Source organism: Pteronotus mesoamericanus, unplaced genomic scaffold, assembly GCF_021234165.1.
Source record: "Pteronotus mesoamericanus isolate MK-2021 breed Mesoamerican mustached bat unplaced genomic scaffold, CSHL_Meso_final contig_101, whole genome shotgun sequence".
In the NCBI taxonomy this organism is placed as follows: Eukaryota; Metazoa; Chordata; class Mammalia; order Chiroptera; family Mormoopidae; genus Pteronotus; species Pteronotus mesoamericanus.
Genome location: NW_026555001.1, coordinates 27,275,858 through 27,296,999, shown reverse-complemented (window position 1 = coordinate 27,296,999; position 21,142 = coordinate 27,275,858). Strand labels below are relative to the sequence as shown.

The 21,142-nt window shown below is 45.6% G+C and overlaps 1 protein-coding gene across 7 annotated transcripts in view; it reads right to left on the bottom strand.

The window, feature by feature from the left end:
• The window catches only part of KIDINS220 (kinase D interacting substrate 220), a 73,460-nt gene that overhangs the window by 18,499 nt on the left and 33,819 nt on the right, over positions 1-21,142 (bottom strand). For 5 of the 7 annotated variants that reach the window (XM_054569908.1, XM_054569925.1, XM_054569934.1 and 2 more), the window contains exons 22-25: positions 20,273-20,435; positions 4,120-4,298; positions 2,885-3,111; positions 182-295 (exon numbers count right to left, since the gene is read on the bottom strand). In XM_054569908.1, the coding sequence (XP_054425883.1) occupies positions 182-295; positions 2,885-3,111; positions 4,120-4,298; positions 20,273-20,435 (683 nt within the window). The remainder of the gene's footprint in view (positions 1-181; positions 296-2,884; positions 3,112-4,119; positions 4,299-20,272; positions 20,436-21,142) is intronic. The other 2 variants (XM_054569950.1, XM_054569961.1) reach the window with 1 other exon arrangement.

Sequence of the window (21,142 nt, the reverse complement as noted above, 5' to 3'; positions counted from 1 at the left end):
CTTCCTTCCGCAGATATTTCACAGATATGAAAGCAAAATACATTTTACGTTAGTAACAGCTTATGTTTCTTAAAATTATTTATAAAATAAGTTGCACTCTTTCACTACAGAAAGGAAATAACGCTAATGTTCTAATGTTTGTTATTAGATTAATACTTTAGTTACCCTTTTTTATACTTACTAGGCCACTGCTTTGATCTCTGGGCAAATTCGATTTTACGGACGGACGTGAGATGAGGTGTTGGGAACCGCCAGGGTAATACCGTGGCGTGTAAAGGTGTGGGGCAAAGAACGGCTATGGAGAAAACACGTAACAAAAGAATGGGGTGAACAATCACAGAAATCAAAATGTGATGAGAGTTATCGAATGAAACTGACCAATGAAATACGACTCCAGATTTTTAATGCAAATGACAAAAGAAAAAAGCCGTACTCATATTCTATAAGCTATGAAACCCAAACTTGACATATTGTTTAAATTTTTATATTGTTGACATAATAAAAGCATTTTTTTTAAGCAACAAAAGTTTTACACCTGGTAAGTTGACATAAGAGTTTCTTTTATGGGCTTGTTACTGTGTGTCAGGCTCTAAGTGATTTGTAAATATTAACTCGCAATCTCTTTTTTAAAAAAGCAAAATAGAATCTTAATAGAAAGCTATTCTTTACAAAAAAAAAAAATTAAGCCTTAAGATAAAAAAAAGTCTTGATTATATGAAGGCACCCTCACATGGACTCCAAGAATCTTTGTTAACCTAGGTTCCTAGAGTTTATTCTGTCTCCTGAAGAACAGCGTATTTTTAAATGGGGAGTCCACTGTCCAGGTGAGATTTATAACTACAGCATTTATTTGCAACAAGCTTCTTGGTAACAGGCACTATCAGATTACACAGGCTAAAAAAAAATGATTAAAATTCCCCAAGGTTCATTACACTGAAGTAACACCTTTATTACTCCTGCTATTTTAAGGAAATTATTCTGCTTTTACTTTCAGACTAAAAACCTCAAATAACTAGAGCAAAAAAACAACTAGCCCTAAAAACATGAGAAAAATTTAAGTATTTTGAAAATAGTAAGTTATTAAAGTAGCAGTGACTGTCATTCCTGTAAAATTAGTGAACACAAGGTCCCAGCCTAGATGGTTCATGGTCTCAAAAGATTAACTGTTATTTAAAGATAAGTGAAGGCCTTTTAAATAAAATTACAGCAGATTTTAAGACTGGTAAACAAAACCTGCATTTCAAACGGTCTACCACGCAGTTAAAGTTCACAGGGATGGGATACATTATAAAATGCTATTGTTGCACTTTCTTCTCCTTGTCAGAGTAAAAGAATGGGAAAACATTTTGAGGACCTCTTAGAACCGTGTAATTAATTACTTATATGGCCAACATTTCTCAAACTGAAAATTTAGTTTAAATTCTGGAATTCCTTCTTTGCTATATTCTAAACTTCTCTTTCTTCCTAGCTCATATGAACTTTACACAGGCATGCACTTGGCTTCTAGATTATTAGTCCCTATGTTTTCTCAAATTAGACTAAAAAGGGAGACGACCAACAAAACAAAAACAAAACAAAAACAAAAACAAAAAAGAAAAGAAAAAGAAACTGCAGTGGACCAAAGAAGGAGTCCCAGGAAGCCTGACACCAGGCTCTGTCCCCGCTCCGTTCTCCCGTCGGAGACACCCGTGTTCCCAGGACCGCGCGGGCAGTACAGGCCTGCGGAGCCTGGCAAGGCCCACACACTGTGGCAATGAGCTGCACTTTCATCTTTCAGACAGAAATTATCACACTTACACTAAGTAAACCGTTACATGTGACTGAGGATCACTTGAAATGAGACTCTAGAAACGGGCTACAGTGCTCTCATTTGGTAATAACATCTGAGTCCCACAAGTGTGTTTTCTGTTCTTATCTCACGTTTAAAAACTATAATATATAGTAAATATAGGTTTATTGAACTGTAGAAATTTGTGTTTATCATTATTTTAAATGCCAATATAAGTTATTATACAAAACATAACAAATCAAACTTTTATCAACAAATAGATCCCTCTGAAGCACAGGCCAGTCTCTGCTGACTCTGAAGAGTTCACTTCCTTATCAAGATAATAAATAAAAGCAAAAAGCGTGCTAATATTCAGATTCAACCGACATCTAGAACCCACTGAAATTCTTTTGATTTTTAAAACATGCACGAGGCAGGGACCCAATAAAACCCTGGAATTTATTTACAAAAAAGTTGTGTATTTATTCTTACATGTTTTTAAACTTTAGTCACTTCCCAAGTCCTCTCCATCTGATGCAATACACCTACTGAGATACCTTTTCCACTGCTCGAAACGATTTTTGAACTCATCAATTTAGATGCTTTTTAGGGTTTCTGCCATTTTTTGTTTCCCCTCTTCCACATCGGCAAAACGTTTCCCTTTGAAGGTTTTTTTCATCCAAGAAAATAAAAAAAAAAGTCATCCAAGGTGAGACTGGGTGACTAGGGAGGGTAGGGCACGGGGGTCCTGCCGATTTGGGCCCAAAACTGCTGAACACTCAGCGTGGTGTGGGCAGGGGCGCTCATAAGTCACCCATCATGAAGTGGGCAAATACACTTTTTTGAAAGAGTCTTCAAAAAACTTCACTGAAGCTGAACGCAGCCTCTTACAACAACGCCAGCTGGTGCACTGAGGCAGATGGGCTCCTCCTATCGGTGGAAGCCTGGACTACAAGGGGCCCGCCCTCCAGGAGGTAATTCCAGGGTTTTGGGGTCCCCCCTTGTATACTGAATTCAAATTTAACTTTTTCCCAACTTTAAAGCTTAAGTATAGTTTCAAAATAACAGGCTCCATAAGCACAAGTCGCGCCATGGAAGAGTCCTCGCCGTCCTTACCCTGTTGTAGAACGGGTGCTGGGGCCCCGTCATGCCGCTGTAGTAGCTGCTGTGCGGCTGCGGGGAGAGCACCCCGCCTCCGAACGGCCCATTGAAGGACGTGGAGGAAGAGCAGACGGACGGAGCCTGGCTGTAGCCCGACGGCGGTCTGGGGGGCGCTTCGTGCAGAGGGAGCGCGGGGTAGGCAAGCCCACCGATGTTCATCTGGTCTCTCGCGGCTCGGACGTCTGAAAGACGGAGGGATCGCCAGCAGGCGGGAGAAAACAGGACGCTGGCGGTCAGCCCCGCTGCCACCGCTGCCGGCGGCAGGAGCTGTCTCTCCGCCAGGGAGCCCCGGGTAAAGCGGCGCGCAGGACCCTCGCGGCCGCGGACCCACCCCAAGGCGCGCAGCTCCCAGGCACAGCGGCTGCTTCCGCCGCACGGGGGGCCGCCGGCGCCTGGACGCCCCGCTTCAGTGAGCGACACTGCACGTCTTCCTTGGGCCCTGTAAGGCGCGCTGGGCTGCTCTGACAAGGCCCGAGATTGCGACACGCTGGCCACGCCGAGAGCCCGCGCCGTCTAGGGTCAGCGAGCGCAGAGCCCGCCGGGGCTGCGCCGGCCGCCGCCGAGCGAGCGGGAGCCTAGCACAGAGCGCGGGCTGGAGGGGCGCTCCCAACGCGGGGCTCCACGGTGGCCAGCCCTGCCCGACCACACCGAAGCCCTGAGCGTCAGCACAGGCAGGCGTGCGTGCGCCGCTGGAACGGCCCGCGACACCTGCAGAGCTTCGCGACAGCCGCAGAGCTTCGCGACAGCCGCAGAGCTTCGCGCCGCGGCCCAGAGTCCCGCCGGCTCAAGGTTCGAGAGGGGGCTAGAGCGCTCCGTACCTCTCGGGGGAAGGCCTCCTTCCGAACAGAGGACTGGTGACACAGAGACCACAGGAGGCTGGCATGTCACAGCGGGACTAACGGGACTAACGGTAAAGGGCCTCTTACTGGGGGCAGGGCCTCGGGTGTGTGGGCGCGGCCCCAGGAAAGTGCGCAGAACAAGCGGCACTTTCCCGACAGCCCCGAAAGGACGCCCGGACCCCAGGACCCCGACGCTAATCCTCGGTGCTAATCCTCCTGCGCAGCGCGGGGCTCAGCGCTTCTTGGTTTTTCACGGAGCGGGAGCGGGGAAACTTAACGTAGCTAAATTAAAAACAGGAGAATGTTTGAGGGCTTGAGAGGAGAAAAACGAGATTTGCCGCCGCTACCCACCAGCAATGATTTCCCGTAGCTTGGGGTCCAGGTTCACAGTGCACGGCAGAAACGTTTTCACATCTCGCGCCACAAGGACTGGGGTCCTTGAAGACAGAAACACCTCGAAGTTTCTGATATCGCCATCGATTTCAAGCAGTGGCTCCACATCTTTAGTTGTTGGAATATTCTTTGATATTCTTCAAACAAGAAACAAGTGAAAAAGGTCATTAATGTCACCCGAAGAAAGGCAAAATCAGTATATAACAAAATTCGTTATAAAAAGAAATAACACATTACATGCTTTGGGGTCCTTGAATTTTTTTCAAAGAAAAAGACACAAAGTAAGTGGCATAGTACAACTAAGGTAACTCCTAAGGTAACAGAGGCCGGACCTGGGCCGGGAACGAAGGAGGGGGAGTCCCACGAACGCAAGGCGCCGCCCGCGCCAGCGACCCTCTGGGGGAAAGGCAGCGAGCTGCCCCTCCGCGCGGGGGCTGTGGGCTCCAGCCGCGTGCACAGCCGCCTGCAGCCACGAGAGACCCGGATGGCTCGAGCGCTGTGTGCATCGCGGCGCACCATGCCTTTGCAAAGGGGAAACAAAAGAATGCTACTTAAACAAAGTACACAAACCAGAAGAAAGTTAGCACGGGTTTCTCCTTTTAAAAAAAAAAAGAAAAAGTCTTTATCTTCTATTGCAAAAGTAATATATGCTTACTCCTTAAGCATATTCATAGGGCAGAGAAGTACAGAAAAATAGTGAAATTAGACATAACTACTAAAGTGTGCCACTTAGTAATTAAATATCATAATAACAGTCATTATGCAGAGTTTTTTACATGGTTGAGTCTCTATGTAACTTTGTATCAGGCTGCGTCTGTAAACATAAAAAGGACGTCCTTGGACATGGGCCACAGTGTGGTAGGCACGTCAGCGTGGGGTGTGTGCAGGTGGGAGGGTATAGAAGGGTAAACGGTAATGGGAAAAAATTTAAATAAAATTTTTTAAATACTTAGGAAATACTTCATTCTGTCCAACTATATAAAACTGCCATTTTTTCAGTCAAAATGGTCAAATACTGACAATCCCATGTGGTTCAACCTGCCACACGCAAGGTCAGGTGCCAATCTGAGGCAATAGGCGAAAGTGCACCACAGAGAAATAAAGGTAGAAAATATGAAAGACAGCTGAGAAGACAAGGAGGCAGAGGAGAAAACCGGAAACAACCCCAATGTCCGCTAACAGAGGAAGAGATGACTCACTTGCAGTCCATCCACATAATGGATGTCGCAGAAAAAAGGGGTGAGCTGTCAACGTGCATCAGAGTCCTGATAAATCACACGGAGGGAAAGGATACAGCCCCCAGAGAGCGCAAAGCTGCAGGTCTTCGCCACCTGCAACCAGAGGCGGGAGCCAGCCTGCAGTGACCGAAGGAGCACAGAGAGGGCTCCCTGTGAGGCCCGGTGCGGGGAGAGAGCAAACAGGAAGGGACACCCAGGGAACAGGAGGAGACTTCTGTGAGTGACAGATGCACCCCCTCTCCTGATGGCGGCGATGGTTTTGTGGGTAAATACAAACATGTCAAAACTCGTGGAGTTGTACAATTTTATGTCACTTGTACCTCATAAAGCTACTTAAAAATCACTGTGCATTTGGAGCTATCTGCAAAATGCTCCACTCCCAGTTAGTCAAGAATATCACCTGTTGGATTTTACTGAGCACAGTTCCAGAGGAGCAGTTACATTTCTCAAGCTCTTTCTCGAGCGGGATGGGACTTTGCCCTGACGCCAGTCACAGCCACATTCTTTCCCTGGGACTAGGACTGTGCTGCCGAGACCCCGCATTTGGCTAGGAGCCCAATATTACAAGGGAAAATCCAGAGAACACAATTAGCAAACGAGAAAAAACTAGGGAACTGGTGGGAAGCAAGGGGTGGCAACTTTTTCTTAATAAATTTCGAGACGTCCCTTCTACAGACTCAGGCACACGTGCACAAAGTAGAAATACCCTCTGAAATGGGATCACCTCTCAATAAAATGGCACTGAACCTGATGGCTAAGTGTATTTAAAATGAGATGGTAGCCGTGCAGAACGGTTGCACAGGATCATTTGCAGAAGTGTACAAAAATCAGAGCATAAACAGTTAAGGTAGTTCGTCTATTTCAGGAGTTTAACATAAAATACTAAGAAGAGAAGCTAGAAAGATTTAGATAAAAACACACAGCTGACAAATCACATGAAGCAAATTAACCGAGTTTCGATGCCAGCTCTGCTTACGCCTGAATGTGAACAGTGCTCTCAACATGGAGAACAACCCCGCTGTCCCCAAGCCGGCCGTCTGCCACCGCGGTCCAGACCGGGGCTCTACTCTGACCTTTGAGCTTAGTACGGCGAACTCTTCTACTGAAAGAGGCATTTATGCAAATGATAATCTTTTGGCAGTGCGTCACCAAAATCATATGTGCCTTTATTTTTTTTCCAGATATTTTTTCCAAAGGTTAGTATTTAAAGAATTTAAGTAACTTCACTTTTCAATTAAGAGTGAATTTAAATTCTCAGTATTATGAGTCACGTGAATTAAAGTTGCCAGCAGCTAAAGGGCCCACAGAAAGCTTTATAAAGCCTCAGGCATGAGTGGGTTCCCAGTCAGCTTAAAAGCAATCCAGCAGTACTTGTTAATGCCAAGATCAGTGTAAATTAAAAGCATTTTGATTATAAATGACAGTGGTTTATAGAAAGTCCATATTAATGCCTTGGCAGAAATTACATAAGCCATTCCTATTACTTCCATTCAAAATGAGGTTTTAAATTACATGGGAAAAAAATTCTATTTAAAATCAAAATATAAACAGGTTCTAAGAGCATCATTTATGGAGATGGCATCACTTATCACACTTTATCTAAAAGTCGCTGCCTAAAATGTCATTATTTAATCATAAGAGGTTAAAAATTAAGATAAATTTTCCTAAAAATTTTGAACAGGAAAAACTCTTAACTGTCTCAGAATTTTATCACCATGAAACAAATTTAACTTCTGGTAGACTTTCAGATCCTCCAAAGTGGATGCCCGTTCATTAAATACGCGCTGTGCACAGAGCCCGTCTGGAGTCCTCGGGGACCGACGGGATAGACAGCAAACGGCCACCCTGCTCTGCTGCCGAAGGGCCGGCAGCAGCAGACAGAATGGCACCCCTGGCGAGCCCGCAGCACCTGTGGGAAGACAAGCAAAGCCCACACAGGGGCCCGCTCCGCCGTCTCACCGGGTGGTTGGCGCCGCTCCCCCTCTGCAGCGCAGCCCTGCCCGAGCCCGGAGGCGCCTCCCTCTTACGAGCCTCGTAGGCCAGACGCTTTCACGCGGCCCACAAGTCACAACGGGAACGCGATATTCGTTAGAGGAATTGCTTCGGTACTGTCTGCCTCCTCGTCTTGGCTGTAAATGCCCTTAATTCCAGTCAAGTTGGGAGCAGCATGGCTTTGTTTGCCGTTGTACCTCTGGTGCCCTGTGCCGGCCGCTACCTTGTTTCTTTGGGCTAATAAACACTTGCGGAGTAAGTAAACTACACGTGAAAATATATCGGTCCCAATGAACTTACCCTTCTAAAATAATTCTCACTTCAATTCTTTCTGATAAGAGGGGGAAAAAAACCCTTGAACTTGGGAGGGTGCAGGATGACTGAGTTAACTTTTGTGAAATGGGTCCGACTGCATGCACCCTTTCTGCGTGGGGCTGCCCAGGGGTCCCGCAGCACCTGCTGAAGAGGCCCATCTTTGTCCGCCGAACGGAGCTGGCACCCCCATCGAAGCCGACTGGCCACAGACAGACAGGTTTATTCTGGACCCTCTCGCCCGTCCCGTTGGTCGGTACCCTTCTGCCGGCGCCGCACTGCTTGGACTACTGTTGCTTTGTGGTAAGTTTTGAAGTTGAGAGTTCTCCAACTTGGTCTTCCTTTTGAGATTGTTTCAGCTGTTTGGGTTCCCTTGTAATTTACTGGAATTTGAAGACCAGGTTTCTGTTTCTGTCTAAAGTCTACTGAACCTTTGACAGGGGTTGCACTGCATCGGTAGACCACTTTGGGTAATACTGACATCTTCATATTTAGTCTTCTATCCATGAACACAGGAAGTCTTTCCACTTCTTCAGATTTTTAACCTGTCCATTTTTGTAGTTTGCAGTGTGCAAATATTTAACCTTGCTGCTTAGAATTTTTTCTTGTGGATTTTTGGGACTTTCTATATACAGGACCATGCCGTTTGCTATGAGAGGTAACTTTAGTTTGCCCTTTCCAGCTTGGTGTGTTTCTTGTCTGGCTGCGCCGGCTTGAGCTTCTAGCGCAATGCCAAGAAGCAGCTGCGGAAGCGAGTGGCTCGACGCGCTCAGACTGCGGCGACAGAACACCCCAGGCTGCGTGGCCACAACAGCACTGACCTCCCGCAGTTCTCACAGTCGGGACATCCCAAACCTGGCTGCCGGCAGGGCCGGGATCCAATGGGAACCCTCTTCCAAGTGTGCAGCTGGCACACGGCTCTTCTGACAAGGTAAGCCCCTCGGGGGGACTCTACCCTCCTGGCCTCGTCTACAGCTACTCACCTCCAAGAGGCCCCGCCTCCGAACACCATCACCATGCGGGGGCGAGGGTGTCTCAACATACGAATTGAGGGGCAACACATCCAAGGCAGACAAGGCCTCCTTGTCTTGTTCCTGTCTTTGGCGGGGAACAAAGCCTTTCACCGCCGGGCACGGCGGTGGCTGCGCATCTGCTATGAATGCCCTTTATCGCGTGTGCAGCTCCTTCCATGCCCAGTTTTCTGAGTGTTTTCACCTGGACAGGGCGCTGTGTTTCGTGGGATGCCTTTCTGCATTCACTGAGCGTTCTCTTGCACTCCTTTCTATTTCTGTAAGAGTGATGATAATGTCTATACTTTCTGACTGTAGTTATTTGTGGTCTTCTCTTTTATTTCAGTCTAGCAAAAGTTTTGTCAACATCGCTGATCTTTGCAAAGAAACAACTTTTGGTTTAATTGATTCTTACCATTGTCACTATAGTCCTATTTTACTGGCCTCCGCTCTAATCTTCATTCCCTTCCTTCTGCTAGCTTTGAAACGCCTAAGATTTGTTCTCTTTCTGGTTCCTCAAAGGTGTAAGGTTCGGCTGTGGACGGAAAACACACCTTTTCTAATGTAGGTATTTCCAGGCGTACCCCCCTCTCTGAGCGCTGCCTTTGCGGCATCGCACACATTCTCATCACCCCTAAGATCCTTCTAGAAGGGGCTGGACAACGGTCCCATGAGTCACCTTTCACGCCGTGCTGGGAAGGACGTCAGCCTGGGAGGGCGGGGAGATGGGCACGCTCCTCGCTGTGGCCACAGATACACAAGTACCTGAGTCACGAAGCCAGCGCTGCACTTACAGAAGGCGGGGCTGAGCGCGCGACTGCACTCACAGGGCAAAGAACTTGGTAGAAGAGAAAACAAAGAGGCTTCTGCCTGGGTGGTCAGAGCTGGTTCTCCAGGCAGCGGTGCGTGGGGTCAGGTGTCTGCCCTAACACCTGCTTTCGAGGCCGACAAAAGGTTGCATTTTCTAAGCATTCCGCTCAGCGACGACGCAAGGGAGCAACGAAGCAACACGCACGCTGAGTGTATAATCGTGCCTGATGGTCAGGTTCACTTGCTCCTGGTGTCAGGTACTTAACGTGTTTGGCTTAGGTGTTCAAAGACGGCCTAATTAGGGTTAAAGAACGCAAACCTTGAGAGCAGGGGGGTCTAAGTTACCACAGAAATCATTGGCAGAGCTAACCTGTTACAAAATACCCAGGGGAATGTGAAGTACAGCCTAGGGAATTCAGTCAATAATATAATAATAACTATGTCTGGGGCCAGGTGGGGACTAGGCTTATTTGTAAATTACATAAATGTCTAACCATTATGCTGCACACCTGAGACTAATATAAAATACTATTGAATGTCAGCTGTAATTGAAAAATAAAAAAATTTACACATAATGAAATACAATGTTGCTACATTTTAAGACATTGAAGAAGACCAACACACAATAAGCCTGTGTTACCAGGTCACCTGGTTTTCTGTATCAGTTTTTTGCAGGCTTAGAAATAGTTTCTCTCTGCCTTCATGTGCAAATGTCAGTTCCTTTACTGGTTTTCTTTTAATCCAAACCAACACTTTTCTGTCCACAAAACCACGCAAGCAAGCACACCACTCCACCCTGCATGCCAGAGCAAGGAGCGCAACTGCAACGACCAGTTAGAAACCGCACGACAGCTAGTGACCCAGCTGGCGGGGCCAAGTTGAGAGGCAGGCCCAACGCGTCAGCTAATGATGAGAAATAGACGCAGCTCTAAGAGTATCTTGGTGATTCCCCTGCGAAGCAAAATCCCCAACTAATCTTTCAAGTTTCTGCATCAGATTAGCTGCAAACATCCTACCATGCAAAGCAAGTTTAAAAACTGGGAACATTTGCATGTAGTTAGGATTTAAAATTTTCTTGATATTTTATTACTGAACCTAAGTAGAGAAATAAAGAGATGTCTAAGCCAATGCAGCATTGCAAATCATGCACACGCTTTAACTTTAATACTCTTCAGAACGGCTCATTTTTCTCATTAACGGAATTTATTAAGAAATGTTATAATTTAAGTCAATTAATTGATAGTCATTCTGCTTTAGGGAAAAGCCTGAACAACAGTGACCTGCAGCAGGAAGCCTGCCCAGTTGCGAGTGTGCAAAGGCTCCGGTCATAGTGCTTCAGAACAACAAGCAATCACGTCAAGCCCCAGCAACGAAGACTCAGCAAAGAGGTTAAGAGACGCAAAATAACTCACAGCTGCCTCAATACGGAAACAGTAGCTGTCATTTAAAAAAAAGAAAAAAGCAAAGCCCATTGTCTTCTACCAGGAGTTTGCACTGTGGTACGGTATTAGAGATAGCCCAATGAAAGTAAATGGAATCCAACTTCCAGAGCTGTTCGAGAAGCACTAATGGTATCACAAGGTGCTAACAAATGATAATAAATGCATGTTATTGTTGCCTTTAACAGGTCTTTGTAAGTTTTACATTACTTATGTAGAGAAAGCAAACATTTTTAGATAAAACTGAGTAACAGGCATAGAGAATGAAGGCACTGAACACAAACGCGGCCCATGAGTGTGTCTCGGGGGAAAGTGAAACATTCCACAAGTTATCTTAAAGACTAATAAGTATAGAACCCCAATTCTACAATGTTTAGGATTCAATATTTCTAAATGTAAATACAAATCTGCAAGATCAATTTTAAAAACTCCTCTTTTTTCATATTCACCCTTTTCCCAAAAGTTAATTTAAAATAATTGTAGGACGAAAAGGTACTATTAAATAAAAACTAAGCCATAGGATAATTATTCCTTTGCCTATAATCTTGATTCTCAATGCTTATAAATGTCCTATGAAGCCATTTAAAAAAAATAGAAATGAAAATTGAAGTTTAGAGTTTAAAATATTCATTAAACTCATGTTTCCTCTGTTCTTTTCTGATGAAATGGAGAACGCAAAATGCATTAGGTCTCATTCCCCGGCGGCCGGTGCCAGCGATGTTCGTAGGGAAAGGCTGCCACCTTGTGGATTTCTAGGGCACTGCTACTGGGGGCCTCGGGCAGCCAGCTTCACGCAGCGCCTCATCTTGGCGTGTCCCTTGGCTGCCGTTTTTGTTGTACGTTACTTTTGCTTAGTCTTATATTGTGAAAAATCTAAAAATATGTTGACTTGAAATTCTGAGATCACAAACCTCTGTTGAAAAAATATCAGGAAAAAATTCAATCTCTACTTGATCTTTAATGGCATATTTAAATTTTTGGTACGTTTGAATCCTTCAATAATCAAATTTATTTTTTAAATGTAAACATGCATAATGCTCTTACTGTAGTAGAAAATAAACTATAAATCTCCAGGGTAATTTTTTTAACATTAAAATACATATATTAGAGAAACTGATTTTGCTATTTCTGTTTTCAAATAGTCTTGAGATTTTCATGCTGAAGTTAGAAACACAACTTTGGAAAATTTAAAATTCTTTCTTTGTTCTACATTAGCATAAAATACTAAATGGCATCATGACAAGTTTAAATGAGAATATATATTTTTTAAAGATTTAATTTATTTATTTTTAGAGAGAGGGAAAAGGAGGCAGAGAGGGAGAGAAACATCACTGTGTGGTTACCTCTCATGCGCCCCCTACTGGGGACCTGGCCCGCAACCCAGGCATGTGCCCTGACTGGGAATTGAACCAGTGACCCTTGGTTTGCAAGCTGGCTCTCAGTCCACGGAGCCACACTAGCCAGGGCTAGATGAGAATATATTTTAAAAATGAATTGTATACTATGAAAAGCTATTGAACGCTCCCTAGGAAAGAATTACAGCCACTAGGCACCCATGAGAACAGCATGGAGGCTGGGACTGGCGAGCGCGCCCGCTGTGTCAGTGCTAGCTGCGCCACGGAGCGTACGCTTTCCACACAAACCCACTGCAGTTACCAGAAACAATCAGAACTGAATACAGCGTTTGTTTGGGGTCTTACATATGTTGGTAAGAGGCTTTGTATTTTATAGAAAAGAAAAATTCAATCCTCTGGAAAAATTTCTATCTGCTCTTACGTTCCCACTGATACATAATAAATGACTGCAAGATTTCATTTGAAAATTAACAAAAATATCTGGAAATAAAAATAAAAGCAGTGTAGGTCTGCCTCCCTGAACGCTGTGCAGGGACACACAGGCCGTCCCCGGGGGAAGCTCCCTGGCCCCCGGTGGGACCCCGTGACCCCCTGCTCTTCGCCTCCCAAGGCCACGGAGGAACCTCGGGGGGGTGAAACCCAACGCCTGGTGTGCGCTGCGGGCGGAAGGAACACCAGCCCGGGCTCATTAGTATGCGCCCGGCACACAATCAACTTCATAAATGTTTGTTTCGTGAACACAGTCGAAATGTTTAACGCAGCTAAAATGGAGTCCAGCTCTGTCACACAGTCTGTTTAAACAATACTGACAACCACCTATGACAGAGACTGGAGAGAGGGGGACCCGCGTGAAGGCGTGCTGATGCGAAGCAACTCCGAACGATGGCCTTAACAAAAGGATGGTAACTAAGAAACCTTAAAAAATATAACTAAACAAAGTCACAGGGCAGGGCCCATGAACACACTGATTTTGGAGTCACCTGCGGCAAGGCAGAAACTATCAGGTGTTTGCTGAAATACGTGATCTCCATCCAACCCCGTGTGCTAGAAGTTCACCGTGGGCCCAGCCAGGGACATGCTGGCACAATGACACAGGGGACAGCCCACCGCGCTGAGAGCCAAAGAGTAAGTGCCTGTGTGAACAGCAGCCTTGCAAAACGACACGTGGCTTCTCAGCCACAGCCACCTCCCTGGCGCGGGCTTTTCTCAGCACAAGTGTCCGCGTCATGTTTCTTATTCTTCCAGAAATACCCACCACTGACTGCTCCGGGCCAGCAATGTCTAGAAGAAAGGAGCTCAGCAAGGTTTAAGGAAGTTACAGTCCATGAAGTGAACAGTCTGGTTCAGGAAACAAATATTAAAGGAAGAGCAATGCAAATATTTATAGCAGAGTAGCTATGGTAAGTGCAGTGAGAGAACAAACCAGTGCACAAGGAGCACATCTAAAGGGACTTTACAGGACAGGGCGTGCCTGGTGACAAAGGCTTCCAGGCGCGGCGGCCTGTTGGATGAGGCCAGAAGGATGGGGTGGGAGGGGGTGGCAGGGGGCCAGAGATAAGTGCGGGGAGGCGGCTGGAGCTCCAGGGAGAAGGCGTGGGCAGGGGCGGGACCCACGCTTGGACTCTGGGACCCCAGGTAGACCTGGCTCCCGGACACAGAATTCTGACCAATCCTTGCTCCTTATCCTTTCGGTATGCAAAGATCATCATTTCCCTCTTCTACCACTCAGAAATCAAATTCAGTATTTCTTTGGCAAGCCCAAGGGGGAAAAAAGGCAATTAAAAAAAAAAAAAAAAAGATTCAGCCCCAGCTGGTGTGACTCAGTGGACTGAGCACCAGCCTGCAAACCAAAGGGTCGCCTGTTGGATTCCCAGTCAGGGCACAGGCCTGGGTTGCGGCCCAGGTCCCCAGTGGGGGGCACATGCAAGGCAACCACACATTCATGTTTCCCTCTCTCCTTCCCTTCCTCTCTCTAAAAATAAAGAAATAAAATCTTTTTTAAAAAATGACCCAAAGAGCAGGCTTACAAAGCTATCATTTTATTAGAAAATAAAGACGAAGTAACCTTTAGAAATCAAAAACCATCATGAAGGCCCAGGGCATGAGCCCTGAATTCCTGCAGGAGCGGAGGACGGCTGGCTTCCTCTCAGACCTGCAGCAGGACTCGGGACCTGCCTCCTTCAGCCGCGCCACGTCCCCCAGCCGCCTGGTGTCCCCGGACCGCTGCTGCGCGGCCTCCGCCACGCACGCCGCCGCGCCGCGGGCCTGCCGCCGACTCCCCGCACAGCTCCCACGGACGCTCCTTCCCGCCCAGGTCCGCCCCCACGCCCTCCCAGCACACGAGCCTCGCGACCCGCTCCCACGGGCCCATCAATGGGGTCCCCAACCAGAACCGGCATGTGCCAGGGCGAGTGACGGGCAACCGAGAGCGCTCTGCGCATAGACGCAGTTTTTCCAAGACCCCGCAGCGGGCCTCCATCTTCCTCAGGGCCAAAGCCCAAGTCTTGACAACGGTGGCCCCAAAGCTGTCGATGCCCCGCCCCTCCCCCCTCACGGGCCCAGAAGCTGTCCAACGCGCCCCTCCCGACACACGCCTCCCCGAGGCAGCTGCACAGCTGGTTCTGCCGCCCGCTGCTCGACCCTGCTGGACACCGCCCTCCACGGGGAGGGCTGTCCTAAGCCTCTGTGGAGCGCGGACTCTGTGCTCCTCGCTCCCTGACTCTGGTCCCCTTTCCATGTCCCCACGGTGCCTGTCATCCTCTGATGTGCTGTCGAGTCCTGTGTGGGAGACGTCATTACCCATCACTCCACGCAGCGTTTACTCCAGAGGGCAGGGCCTCGTGCCTGTCTGTCTGTCCGTGGATGCAGCCACATTCCTGAAATGGCGCCTGGCCCACAACAGGGGTTCTGCGCCTCCGCGCCAAGCAAACGGGTGCACACGGAGCTCCGCCTGCCGCGACTTTCCCTCGCACACCGAGCTCCCCCATCAGCCTGGCAGCCACAACAAAGCGGAGACGTGGCAAGAGAGATGACCAGGGAAACAGGTCTAGTGTAACCTGCTCCATTTTTTTCCTCCAAAACAAAAGCAGGCCTGCTTTGTAGCTACATCAAAATAAACTAAAACATCCCGCCCTTCTTCTTTATCTTTAGGAACCTGGATTTTCCAATTACATTCCACAAAGACAATAAATAAAAATAAACAATGACCAACCAGAAATGCACGCTTTGAATTGTCAACATTACATCTAATTACAGGCGTCTTTGTTCATGGTTCGAAGGCTCAATCTTCATATTAAACTTGACAAATATACAAATGCTACCTATGTCTATCCAAATAAAATGCGATTTCTATTTCAGATATTTTTTTCCACAAACCTGTTTAGTTTTCTACATGGACAATTAGCTCATGATTTGCAAAGATCAGATCATCATTATCAAGAGACAAAGCCACTGAAAAAACATTGAACCCCTGAAGAAAGTACTTACATTACATATACATTAGGATAAGTGTATTTTGGGACTAAAGATGAAACCAGTATTTACACACAAGACAGTAATGTAATTAATGTTGACTGATGACAACATGACTGCCTACAGAGAAGGCACAGCACATCAAGAAGACAGAACTGCATTAAGATCCCAACTATATATAAAAAACAAAACAGCATGCATGAAACAGTGTTTGGAATAAATATTTACAGTATCTCAAAACGTAAATTAAGAGAAAAGCCATCAGTACAAAGGATACAGTTTGTACTGCAAAGGAGGTAACTTCTTCACCAATGTAAACTAACGAGTGCCCAGTTTTTCATGCTATTCGCTTGGCCCCGATTATTCCCATGATGGGGGGCCCACGAGTCACCATGCAGAGCATGCAGAAAACAGGAAGGTGGTTAGTGAGAGCTAGGGGAGGCACGAGATAACCTAGAAGGGGTCGAATTAAACCCACCGAAACTCTGGCTGACTGTGAGGAAGAAATACCATGAGATGATGTTCTATTATAAAAGTGTCTCCTGTGCGGAAATACCACCACTTGAATAATTTAAAGATACTGAAGTGTCTATTCAACAAATAGCTATTTCAATGAAATGAAAGATGGCTACCTCTCTCAGGCTCTCTCAAAGCTTATTCAATTGTTTTGAAAATCAAAATGAAATACCACAATAAAGGTTGGCATTACCCTTATCACAAAACACTTCTGACCATTCATCCCGAGTAAAAGATTTCTTGTGCAGTGTCAAAACAAAAATGTTAAGCATTATCTTCAAGAAAACTTAAAATTGATCTTTTCAAAACCTCTATCAATGCTTAAAATGCTTACTGAAAAATACAGGAAATAAAGTTTCACAGCTAAAATATTTCAATGGTTGCCTAAAATGCTATATAATACAAAGTAGACAAAATCTTTATCTACAATTTTTATTTTACTCCCTTTTTTCTTACTAAATGTATGTTAACACAAAAAAAAAACCCCTCAAATGATCTAGACAAAAGCTTTTAGCTCAACACATAATTGCAAGAAAATTACAATAATTGTACCAATTAAAATAATCTTGAATGAACAGTATGTCATCTTAATGTTCCAGTGGTTTATAGAGGGATCTACTAAATTAGCTGAAATTGCTTTCCAGTGTTAGTATCAAATGTCATTTGTTAAAAGTTGAACAATTTAGAAAACAATTTAACAAAGCAATTTTACCAAACACCAAGAACCAACACTGTCTTTTTCAGCCGAATAAAGCGTGCAGATGTGTCATCAAATTGCTATAAAAATAAATGAGGCTTTTTATGGATTAAAAAATTTTACTACCAATGTTAAAAATACTATTTTCTGATTGTTTTTAGCAAATCAGACTTCTTTAATAAAATAAACGAGTATCAATTACATACCACTGCTTTTGTCTGCTGTAAATAACACTTTTTATTATTCAAATGACAGACAATAGCATTAAAGAACTAGTTAATAGAAATAGTCATTGATATTATTTTAATATATTCCAATATATGATTTTTCAGTATGTTGATCCAATTGTCTTCCCATAGTTTTTCATTCAAATTATCTTAAATTTAATTGAGTCAATTTCTTCATGAATGCTCAAAGGTTCTTACTACATTGTCTTTTTCTCTTCCTTAGAGTATCCACAAAACATTCTATATAAGTATTTGCAGGCATATAAGACATACTCACTTGTCAAAAAAAAAAAAAAAGGTACCTCCCGCCGCCCCCAGCCCACCTGGCGATGGCAGGCCCACCACGGGCCAGGGTCCGCAACGGCAGACTGAGTACGCGGCCGGCGAGGCCGCCATCTCGTTATCCAGCCAACACCCAATAACCTACGTTTACTTGAACAAAGTACTTCCCCTACAGAAATTCACTCTAAGCTATCTTTTTATTGTTCAATCTTCTATTAAATTTATTGGTTTCTTTAAAAAGAAACAAGATTTCAGGAAGACATGTTATATTCAAAGGATAATTTCTAAAACGAGATCAAATTAGTCCTCATTCTCTTTGTATCTGTCTTCTTGCCATCATCCCAGAAAAAAATAAACACAGCCCTTCCCGGGGTGGCTCAGTAGGTTGGGCGTCGTCCTGCAAACTGAAAGGTCACCGGTTCAATCCCCGGTCAGCGCGCGTGCCGGGGCAGCGGGCCTGGCCCCGCGCTGGGGCAGCCTGTCGATGCTCCCCTCCCACACGGACGCCCCTCTCCCGGGCCCGCCCGCCCCGCAGGCCGGCAGAGCTACAGGGCGGGTGCGGGTGCTCCCAGGGCCTGACGGGAAGAGCTCTGCTACTCGGGAGCTGAGTGGCCATGAGCGCCTTAAACTTTCCGCACCCCGCTTTCCTTGTTACAACAGGGAGCCACTCTGAGCGCCTCCCTGAGCTTCACAAAGACTCTGGAGGACTGCAAGGCGCCTCACGGAGGACCTGGCGCTGGGGAAGGCCGGCCGAGGCACACGCAGCGCAAGGGGACGACGCCGGTGCTACGCACCCGCCCTCCGCCTCCGGCGAGGGCCCAGGGCCACAGCCAGCTCTCCTGCCCGCGTCTTCAAATGTCTTGAAACCAAGTACGTGGCTCTCAGAACAACACCGATTCAGGCAAAACGAAATCTGAGAACCCAGCTCCTCGTTCCCAAATGGAGCCTTGCCGTTTTCTCTAATCTATTTATGCAAAAATAACACCACCTTCTCAGGGGGAAAAAATAAGGTGTCAAAGATGACCTGTCCACGCTAATTAGAGCTTTATATAAAAACTGCCATGTGAAAAATAAATCCCAGTATGTTGGTGTGAATTATTATTAAGTTAAAACTTTTAAAAAGTTATTTTAACTGTTTGATAATACCTGTGCTCCTCTAGCAAACGTTCATAATTACACAGTATCTGCGTTAAGACGCAAATGTCTGCTTAGGAAATAAAGCAAAGCTTTGCTACACACCAGGCGCGCCTCCCACGAGATTCCTAAGCCGTCACGGGGCAGGCGCCGCGCTGGGGGCCTGCGGCCGCGGCCACGGCGGGTCACTGCGCCTGCTGGCACGCCCGCAGCCTCGCCCTGCCGCCCCGCGTCCCGTCATTCCGGACTAGTCATCTAGGTGAGACACGCTGAACGAGCCACGGAGTGGAAAACAGGGTTGGAAAACAAGGAAAACCACATGCTGACAATATCCTGAGGAAAGAAAACTGTGAAATCTTTTTTAATACGTGAACTATGCACTAAACGCTTTGTCAGATTTAATACTTCATTTACAAAATAGTAGTTTCAATTTTACTGGGTTTTATAAAATTGTATAGTTACTTCGTATTATAGTTTTTCTAAGAGATGGTTTATTTAGAGTAGTAATTGAAAACTTCGAATGTATTAAGTGTTCTGGTGAACAAAAAGGATTATAATTTTAGTTCTGAATTTGGTAATAAATTGGTAACTCTTAAAACTTTACATACTTGACATTTCACTTAGCCTTACTGCATGTCTTTCACGCAAATGTAATCAATTTAGCAAAAGTAGAAATTTTAAAAGTACTTCAAGTGTCTGAATATAAAGAGTAATAAATTCCTTTATGATGTAATGCAAATAATTTTTTGAAAGATTTTATTTATTTATTTTTAGAAAGAGGGGAAGGGAAGGAGAAAGAGGGAAAGAAACATCAATGTGTGGTTGCCTTTCGAGCACCCCCCACCGGGGACCCACCTGCACCCCAGACCTGTGTCCCTACTGGGAATCGAACCAGAGACCCCCCCCGCCAGTTCACAGACCGGCACTCAGTCCACTGAGCTAGACCAGCCATGACAAAGAATGTTTTCCAATCAGTATTCACAGTTCGTAAAACTCTTAAGATATAAAGCTGAGAAACTACTTGTACTAATGATTTGGAAAATGTAACTTCCTTAATATTCTATGAAGACACATAGAATAAAAAAATAAAATGGAAACAAATAATAATGTTTTAAGCATTGCATTTCTTATATATAAATTCAGAAAGCCAATAGAACTATTAAACATTTGATCACATAGCTTACAATGAAAAACGAAAAATATATCCAAATAAGGCTATAAATTCTATTTTTTTAAATACTTTATTTATTTGTTTTCAGAGAGAGAGGGAAACATTGATGTGCGAGAGATACATTGATTTGCTGCCTCTCACATGTCCCCACTGGGGACCTGGACGACAACCCAAGCATGTGCCCTGACTGGGCATGGAACCGGCGACCTTTCAGTCCACAGGCCAGTGCTCAATCCACTGAGCCACAACCAGCCAGGACAGAGCTGTATGATGTAATATATACTTGTACTAATACAAGTCCAGAAGTATAACAGAATGAGTGAGAATCATGAGTTGAATTTGGAAGCGTCCATTTTATACATAGCATTTTGTACTCATTTTGCTTTAAATGCATTAACATTTTCCTGAAAGGTCACCTCAATCTAAGATACAGTGAACTATGAAGAGATCAGAGTACCTTTCGTAGATGGCTTTCAGCGTCATCTGATCCGGAACACCTTCAGTCTCTTCCAAGTACAGTATGAGCCATGAGGTTCGGTACGGCCACTGCTCGGTCAGGTTGATCCAACTAGCAAGTCTGTCCCAGTTGAAACTGATCTGATTGGCTCTCAGCAACCTCCCTGCAGGGTGTGCAAGGACATCTGAAAGTTAGTAGATGTGTAATGCTGTGCTAAACAAAACGTATCGCATATTTGCAAATAATTTAACTTTAAATCTTTAAAATTTGCCACTTAATTTACACAACAAATTCAAACCAACTATATATATATAGCTTCTATAATCCAAAAGCTCTCCTGGGAAGCTTCTGGGGCTTCAACCCAGTTCTCTTTATTTCTAACGTAATTTTGGGGTGATTTCCTGCTGGTGTCGCACTGACCACACAGCTCTGACCACACACACGCAGCGCCGTGCGTCAGACGGCCGTGCCGGTACCCACGGCCGCCCGGCAGGACACGGAGCACCTGGGGCGGGCTCACCGCTGGATCGTAAAGGAACCAAATATGCACGTGCAACCCCACACACCTTCAGTTTAGGCGAGTTCCCACATGTTTACAAACCTCGTTTACGTAGTCCCCAAACGTGCAGCCTTTCCCCAGGGCTTTCTGAGCACCCCGTCAGCGCCCCGACAGGGGCAGACCTACACGTGGCAGCTGCAACCCTCAAGCTTTTAGAGCCAACACCTCATTTCGCAGCCTCTGTCACCCCTGCTTTGTTGGGATTCTAAACTGCAGATATCATTGCTTTTTAATTCTACACACTGTCGGTTTTACTTGATCGTTGTCAGTTCAGCTTGTTTCTATGTTAAGACCGGGCTGCTTTGGCTCGA